The 8,869-nt window shown below is 51.1% G+C and overlaps 2 protein-coding genes across 2 annotated transcripts; both read left to right on the top strand.

Moving 5' to 3' along the window:
* The first annotated feature begins 465 nt into the window (after positions 1–465).
* Positions 466–5,046, top strand: LOC123062988 (magnesium transporter MRS2-F). Its single transcript, XM_044486691.1, has 6 exons — positions 466–996; positions 1,844–2,092; positions 2,573–2,701; positions 3,064–3,224; positions 3,379–3,520; positions 4,337–5,046. Exons 1-6 carry the CDS (start codon positions 625–627, stop codon positions 4,637–4,639), a joined length of 1,356 nt encoding a protein of 451 aa, XP_044342626.1. The 5' UTR covers positions 466–624; the 3' UTR covers positions 4,640–5,046.
* Positions 5,047–5,344: 298 nt separating this feature from the next.
* Positions 5,345–7,932, top strand: LOC123062987 (probable endo-1,3(4)-beta-glucanase ARB_01444). The gene has a single exon (XM_044486690.1). It carries the CDS (start codon positions 5,523–5,525, stop codon positions 7,746–7,748), a length of 2,226 nt encoding a protein of 741 aa, XP_044342625.1. The 5' UTR covers positions 5,345–5,522; the 3' UTR covers positions 7,749–7,932.
* The last annotated feature ends 937 nt before the right edge of the window (positions 7,933–8,869 follow it).

Genomic DNA, 8,869 nt, shown 5'->3' with positions numbered 1-8,869 from the left:
CCATGGTGGCGGCCGGCAAACCCCTCTCGAATGAAAATGCAATCTTGCCCCTCCTCCACCCCATTGCCCACGATATCCACCATTGTATAGTTTCTTGCCTTCACCAAGTGGCACGCCAACATGATGAATCTACCGTTCAAAATGCAATTGCCATCGTGTTGATTGTGCATGGAAAGTCCGTGAACATCAATAAGTAGTTGGCAGTGAATGACTTGGGGAAACACAGAAGATGAGGTGCACTGAGTCGTCCGTTAGGAAGTCCAAACCTTTAGGTTGACTTTGAATTCGATAATTTTTTTCTGAGAGATTATTGACGTCCAAACCTTTAGGTCGCCCTGTCGAAAAAAAAAACCCCTCTAGATTTGCCGCTGCCCAAAATAACACTTTCCATTTCGCTACTTTTTTGTTAGAAGGAAAAACTCACCAAGCAGGAGGCAATTTTGCCACGGAAGAAAAAGATCAGCCCATGAGTGCGCTCCGCGAGACATCCGCCCCTGGGTCGCGTCGGCCGCCCCCCACAATTTTCAGTCGGAAACCCGCATCTCGCCGCAGCCGACCACGCATACCTCCAGCTCCAGCTCCCGCCGACGATCGCAGTCGAAACCCTAGCTCCGGGAGCAGAGGATGAGGCCCACAGCGACGGGGCCGGGCGGCGGCGTGGTGAGGCGGAAGGCGGGGGCGGCCGCCGCCGCGGCGGCGGCGAGCCGGGAGTGGCTGGTGGTGCCGGCGTCGGGGCGGGCGCGGGTGGAGGAGGCCGGGAAGCACGCGGTGATGGCGCGTACGGGGCTGCCGGCGCGGGACCTGAGGGTGCTCGACCCGCTGCTGTCCTACCCGTCCACGATCCTCGGCCGCGAGCGCGCCATCGTCGTCAACCTCGAGCGCGTCAAGGCCGTCATCACCGCCGCCGAGGTGCTGCTCCCCAACTCCAAGGACCCCGACTTCGCGCGCTTCGTCCGCGACCTCCAGGCCCGCGTGCTCGCTTACTCCGCGGACCAGGTCTTGCTTGAACCACTACCTTTCTGTCGATTCACCATTTGCTTGCTTCTAGGCTTGTGATTTAGGCTAGTAAAGTAACCATTGCACAATATTCTGAACTGTAGGTGGATATTACAGTTAAGTGGAAACAGTTGTACTAGTATAAGATTTTGAGTCATATATAATCTTATATTACACTGAAAAGTAGAAACATAACATCTGGATTAGGACCTGAATGTTGCTAGTGGTAGTAACTATTGACAGATCTATAACTTTGCTGTGTCGTGTGGGATCAGATGTTTTTCATGGTTTCTCAACACTGCAATTGGCCAGTTGTGCTGGTGCTGCCCCTGTTGTCGAGTAGATTTGTTCAATCACCCCACCCATGTCTTAAGACTTGTCTAAACAGCATACAGTGCCAAGAATACAAGTTAATTTGTTTGTTGTCATGTTTTGAGAAATTGCTGGTGAACTGAACTGGACATTTGCCAAAAGCAGCATCAGACCTTCATACAATTGGTACAATATATGTTCTGCTGCCATGCGAAATTTTGCACTTTACTGATTGGATGCATGTAAGAAGACATGGGTGATCAGATCAAATAGGTTTTTCTGAAAAGTACAAGCTAAGGCTGTTCAGAAACAGTTTCAAGTGAAAACCTTGAATACCAACAGCAAGCTGTGTAGTCCACATTCCTTCATCTTTCTAGAGGGAGCTGCTGAGCTAGTTAAAAAAGGAACTATGGTTTGCACAGTTTGATCTCAAACTGTTCTTGAATTCTGACTCTGTAGGCTATTCCACTTGCGTCTGCTGCTATGTAGCTATGGCGATACTGTGAGGGATATGTGACATTTCTTATTTTAACAGGCTGCAGAGTTTACTGATATGGATGGTGAATCATCTGCAATTGCTTCACCATTTCCTGCTCCTAGTTCATCTAAAGGACATGAACTGGAGATGGCTAAGAGGACTCCTAATGCGGTGGGTGAAATGACTCACAGCAGCAGTGTGCCCACATTGACTGCTATGAAAGATGGAAGCACCAAGGTTTTACCCTTTGAATTCCGTGCGCTTGAAGTGTGTCTCGAGTCAGCTTGTAGATCTCTGGAAGAGGAGGTATGTGCTTCATCTTATTTGTGAAGATTATTCAAGATATTTTAATACAACTGGATTAATCTATTTGCCATCTTAGGATAGTTGTTTCAACAAGCTATGGTTCATATTACATTATGACTTGTTTGATATTGGGCCTTTGTTATTACATATGATGTTGGCCGATTTCTTCACCTCTGCTTATTGGATAAACTTGAAGCCTGGTTGGAGCAATTTATAGAAGTTTGATAATCCCGTCTTTCTCAGAAAACCTGGGAAAGTCCGGTTTTTATTTTATTATTGATAGATGGAATCATGCTTAGTGTAGAAGCTGTTCTTAAGCTGGTCTGTCTGGCGTAGTCTTTTGACTGTTCTCTGTTTTATTTTAATATATGGTCAAGTTTACAAACTACTTTTGAGATAGCAGTACATCTCAGTTCTCACAAGTAGGCAGAACATGGTGCACTTGTAGTTTTAGATAGTAACTGATCTTTTTTTTCCCAGACTGTGACTCTGGAGAAAGAGGCATATCCAGCATTGGATGAGCTAACTTCAAAGATCAGTACCCTGAATCTTGAGCGAGTTAGGCAAATTAAGAGCCGGCTGGTGGCAATCTCTGGACGCGTGCAGAAGGTACGCAATTTAACTTGTTTGAGGATTCAATATAATATCAATGTCCATCCTCTCTTCAATTTCTACTGCCGCTATATCTTAGGTAGGTGTTGTCAAACACAATTTGTTGTTTCATTCTGCTGGCTACTTTTGAATGATCAGTGTTTGTGCGACCTCTGTAACTATGTGAAAGAACTTTGCCAAACCATCCAAACCTTCACCATACAAGTATACAACACATCCGGCCACCACCTACCTCTATATCTATTATCCCTGCTATAATGTCCTCGCAAAAGTCTATTCGCTTAAATCTTCTGCACTCCTTTCCCTTCTAGATTCCGCAGAATAATTCCACCTTGATAAAAATATATACATTCTGATAGGTGAGGGATGAGCTTGAGCATCTATTGGACGATGAAATGGATATGGCCGAAATGTACTTGACAGAAAAACTTGCTCGAGAAGATATCAGTGAGACTTCATCTAGAGTTGAGGTTGATGATCATGATCATGATCATGACCCATCTCAGTTGGAGGAGGATATGTAAGTCATCAAAGCGAGACATCTCTACTTTCTTCTTATAGATGGATTCGTATCTGCTATTTCCGTAGACCATAAAATAGTCCTTACTAGTCGTATGCATCTATATGCATGCATCAATATGTTAAATGTGTGGAATCATTTCATTTGTGTGTAGGGATGAGGATTATCGAAGCGAGCCAGCTGGAACTGCAAGCAATGGCAGCTCTATTGGTTATAAGCCCAACATTGAAGAACTGGAGATGCTTTTAGAGGCCTACTTTGTGCAAATTGACGGTACACTAAATAAGCTTTCGCATGTAAGCGTTCTTCTCTCTCTGTTTTTCTCCTTCTCATGTTACTTGCACCATTCCAAATATTGCTGAGATCCTGCCCACTTATTTATTGTTAACATGAAGTATTTTCTTAGCAGGTAAAAGAACTTGAGAGCAGGATTGTAAATTTTATAATGCTATACGTGGTATTTAAGAATGTAAAATGCTGTTCTGTTAGTGTATAAGAAAACAAAGTTAAGGCGAAACTTATAAAATGCTATGCTTCACTCAATAAAAGAAGAAATCATCTTGCCCAGTTTACTGAAATGACCCCTTTGAACAAGCTAATATGAGAATATAGTGTTTTGTGTTTTGCTTGAGTCCATTCTACCCTCGATTGATTTTACTGTGGGTTCTCTAGAATGATTTATCTTATGTGCCATTTTCTGTCAGCAATATTCTTTCTAACCTTGAGACATTAGCGTAGGGAGTTTTATGTAGTAGAATTGTAAACCAAACTCTTAGGCCTCTTTTGGTTCATAGGATAGGATTATCGTAGGAATAGGAATTTTGTAGGAAATGAGATGGCATGTATGTCAAATCCTACGAGTAGGAATAGGAAAGGAGATGTCATTTAGTTGACATCAAAGGAATTTTTCCATTGAGTCTAGGTTCTTTTTTATTTTCCTATGAAATGTGGAGGATAGGAACCAATCCTATGTAGGAATAGGAATCTATTCCTATGAACCAAAGGGCTCTAAAGGAAAAAATCTTATAAGAATCCTATCCTATGAAATTCCTATGAAATTCCTGCAAACCAAAGGAGGCCTAAGCTTATATTTGTTGTATCCTTGCTTGAAGCTGAGGGAGTATGTTGATGACACCGAGGATTACATCAACATAATGTTGGACGACAAGCAGAATCAGCTTCTACAGATGGGGGTCATGCTCTCGACCGCGACGGTTGTCATTACTGCCGGAGTGGCTGTCGTTGGTCTTTTCGGGATGAACATTGGCATCTCTCTTTACAATCCCGTAGGCGAGGAGCAGACGCGAGCAGCACATGTTAAGTTTTGGGAAACCACTTTCGGCACCATTGCTGGGTGCACGATCCTGTATGTAATAGCCATGGGCTGGGGGAAGAGAAGCGGGCTATTGCAATGAGGGCGCACCCAATCCTGTCAACAATTGCTCCCACAGAAGGCTTTGCTGGAGAACCCCTAAAAGAGGGCCGCGTGCGCCTGAATTATATTGGTACCTGAAAATGCATACCTGTAACCTATCCCTTGAAAGCGTTGGAACGGAGGGAAGGAAGTTTTCTTGATGTAAGAAAATGGGTAGTTGGAAGAGAAGGAAATCGTTGCATAAAGCGTCGGCACAATGCTGTCATGCCAACTCAGAGTTTGCTATTGCACCTGGGAGTCGAGCAGTTGCTTAAACCCTCTCGGTGCAAATTACTCTTGTAAAAGTTTGTCTTGCCATTGTATATGTAAACCTGCTGCTACAAGTGAATAATATCATTGTAGAAATGCTGCTACTGGCCTGTCTTGGCCAGGGGAGAATTATTACCATGTTGATATTGCTGACAGCGTGAGTCCATATTGTTTGTTTGTACGAATACTTTGTACTCTGATCGCTGGTTTCGTCATCGTTGTAATCCTTGTAATAATCATATGAACGACTGTTCTTTTGTTTGAATCGAGAGAGATTTGCGTCACTACTAATAATAACCTGGAGAAAAATTTGTCAAGCCACAATAGGGAAAGCAAGGGAAATACTCCTAGTACCAAAATTTGTCAAAGCCAAAATAGGGAAAACGAGGGAACAACTACCCAAATTTATGAAGGCAAATTCTAGCAGGACGACTTTTGGGGGTTTACCAAGAGGCTGCCGCGTTACCAAAATCTCTGAACCCCATCGAATCCCCATTCCATCCATCCGTGGCCGCCGTGCCCAAACCGCACTCCGCCGCGGGGAGGTAGATCGGCTCGGCGCCTATTAAAGCCGCGGCAGAGGGAGCCGCCCCCCTCGAAACGCGCCGGAGAGGATGGAGAGGAGGAAGATGGCGCAGGTCGCCACGTACGTCGCGGTGGCGCTCGCCGCGTTCCTCTTCTGGCAGTCCACGCGCAGCCCCGCCCCCACGCCGACGCCGACGCCGTCCCCGGGGGCCTCCGTGTTCCCGCGGGCGGAGTCGGCGGTGCTCCCGGACCCGGCCCGCTTCTTCGCCCCGCACCTCCTCGCCGCGCCGCTCCCCACCAGCTCCTTCTTCCAGAACTTCGCGCTCAACGACGGGGACCAGCCCGAGTACATCCACCCCTACCTGGTCAAGTCCGCCGCGGGGGGGCTCAAGGTGTGCTACCCCAAGAGCGTCCACTCCCCGTCCTTCCACGCCCAGGCCTTCGTCGCCGACCTCACCCTCTCCTCCCCGTCCGACGCCGACACCGCGGCCGGGGCCGGATGGCGCCACCACATCGCCGCCTTCGACGACCTCTCCGTCACCCTCGACTTCTCCCGGTCGCTGCGCGCGTTCCTCGTCCGCGGCAGCCCCTTCGTCACCGTCTCCACCATGTGCGCCCGTTGCCCCGTCGACATCTCCATCGCCTCCGTCCACGCCTTCCTCGAGGCCGCCCCCCGCGACGACTCGCTCACCAGGTGGCGCCTCCGGATGAACAGCGGCCAGACCTTCCTCCTCTACGCCTCCGCGCCGATCCGCCTGTCCATGTCCAGCGTCACGCGGCTCGCGGCGCCCGGCTTCCTTGGCGTCATCCGCGTCGCGTTCCTGCCCGACGCGGCCATGGAGGCCGTGCTCGACCGGTACAGCGGCCGCTACCCGACGGCCGGGGTGGCCGCGCTGGACCGCCCCTTCTCCGTCGACTACGCCTGGTGCACGCAGGGGTCGGGGGACCTGCTCATGCTCGCCCACCCGCTCCACCTCCGGCTGCTCTCCAAGGACAGCCGCGTCCGGGTGCTCGACGACTTCAGGTACCGCAGCATCGACGGCGACCTGGTCGGCGTCGTCGGCGACGCCTGGGCTCTGAGGACCGACCCGGTGTTCCCCACCTGGCATTCCACCCGGGGCATCAGCGAGGACGGGGTGCCCGAGATCGTGGCCGCGCTGCGCAAGGACGTGGATGAGCTCGCCTCCAGCCCCATCACGACCACCTCGTCCTACTTCTACGGCAAGGCGGTCGCCAGGGCCGCGAGGCTGGCGTTGATCGCCGAGGAGGTCGGGTGCCCCGACGTCATCCCGGCGGTGCACCGGTTCCTGAATGCCACCGTCACGCCCTGGCTGGACGGCAGCTTCGAGGGCAATGGCTTCCTGTACGATCCCAAGTGGGGCGGCCTCGTCACTCGGCAGGGGATGACGGACACCGGCGCCGACTTCGGCTTCGGGGTCTACAACGACCACCACTACCACCTGGGCTACTTCGTGTACGCCATTGCTGTGCTCGCCAAGATCGACCCGGCCTGGGGGCGCGAGTACATGCCGCAGGCCTGCTCCATGGTCGCCGATTTCATGACGCTGTCGCGAGGAGCCGGCGCGAGCTACCCGAGGCTGAGGACGTTTGATCTCTGGAAGCTGCATTCCTGGGCCGGGGGCCTGACGGAGTTCGGCGACGGGCGCAACCAGGAGAGCACCAGCGAGGCCGTGAACGCCTACTACTCCGCCGCGCTCCTCGGGCTGAGCTACGGGGACAAACACCTCGTCTCCGCCGCGGCCACGCTCACCGCGCTCGAGATGCTGGCGGCGCAGACATGGTGGCACATCCGTGAGGGCGACGCGATCTACGAGGACGACTTCACCAGCAACAACCGCCTCGTCGGCGTCGTGTGGGCCAACAAAAGGGACAGCGGCCTCTGGTTCGCGCCGCCGGAGTGGAAGGAGTGCAGGCTGGGCATCCAGCTCCTGCCGATCGTGCCCATCAGCGAGGCCCTCTTCCCGGACGCCGGCTTCGTCAAGGAGCTGGTGAGCTGGACCGCGCCGGCGTTGGCCAGGGACGGCGTCGGCGACGGGTGGAAGGGGTTCGTGTACGCCTTGGAGGGGGTCTATGACAAGGAGTCGGCGCTGGCCAAGACGAGGGCGCTGGCGTCGCACGACGACGGCAACACGCTGACCAACCTGCTGTGGTGGCTCCACAGCCGCGGCTCGCCGGGCGCCGACATTGCTGCTGTTGGTGGCGCCGGTGCGGTCGCCGTTGATGCTGCTGGTGGTACTGCTCATGGAATGCTCTTGGATATGCTCGCGGCGGAAGAATCTCTGGCTTCAGCGTGAGAGTTTTTGGTTTGTTGAGATGATGTTGCGATTCGTTCCGTGGTGCTTTGGACATCACGATCTTGACATTTTGTAGTGCTTTTTGCCTGAGTAGATCGTCAAATACCTGATGCTAGTTTAGTCTGTGTTGCCTCAAGATTGAAGTTGAAATGAACTCTTCGTTACGGATCAGTAAACTCGTTGCTTTGTAGTACTCCAAGAGGTGCGCTTCGGTACAACACACACACACACACCCCCCAACGTATAAAGGGTAGGCGGTCATTTCACACGCCGTATTAAAATACCCGCGCGCACGCCCGCATGCACGCCCGCCCCACTGCGTACGCCCGAGTGATTAAAAAAAAACTGACCGGGCGAACCCTATTTTCACGTCGCCTCAGCCGCCGCCTCTCTTGCCGCCGCCATCTCCGGCAGTACCTGGCCGACGAAAAAAAAACCTACGCGTTGTGCGCTACCGGACGCCGACAACCGCCTAGGTGGGGCAGATGGCGGCGCCGTCGTCAGCTCGGCGTGCTGTTCGCCCTCGCGTTGTGTGTGACTAGACGCCGACAACCGCCTTGGTCGGGCAGACGCCTCCGTCGCCGTCAGCTCGTAGCTGTTCGCCGTCGAGTCTCCGGCGAATCCCAACACTATTCTCATGTCTGATGAAGGCAACGAGGTACGCGAGGCGCTGGCATGGTGATTTAAAAACGGATTTTAATTACGAAGATGTTACGTGATGTTTGAATGGATCTTTGATTATATATGAACGTGTATAGATTGAGGCTGAAATAGGATATGACGGCGATGATGGCGGTAGCGAGGACGGATCATTGTCATTGGATGAAGGGGAACATGATGGTGAAAATTATATGAGTTTGGATGAGTCTTACAGTAGCAATGTAAGTGGTCTGCATGTTGTCAACCATATTAAATAGAAGCATCCGCGATGACAATAACATGTTTGACTTTGCACACATAGGAGGGGATGATGACAATGAGGATATGGATGTAGATGATTCATATGCTGAAAGCTGAAGCCATGTAGGTTTGGATTTATGTATTGTAGGTTATTTTAAAGTGACATGAAAAACACATCAAATCTTACATATCATATTTACAATTTGCACAGATGGAAGTGG

Source organism: Triticum aestivum, chromosome 3A (assembly GCF_018294505.1).
Source record: "Triticum aestivum cultivar Chinese Spring chromosome 3A, IWGSC CS RefSeq v2.1, whole genome shotgun sequence".
NCBI classification, from domain to species: Eukaryota; Viridiplantae; Streptophyta; class Magnoliopsida; order Poales; family Poaceae; genus Triticum; species Triticum aestivum.
Note: the sequence above shows the minus strand (reverse complement) of the source record. Positions and strands in the feature narration are given on the sequence as shown.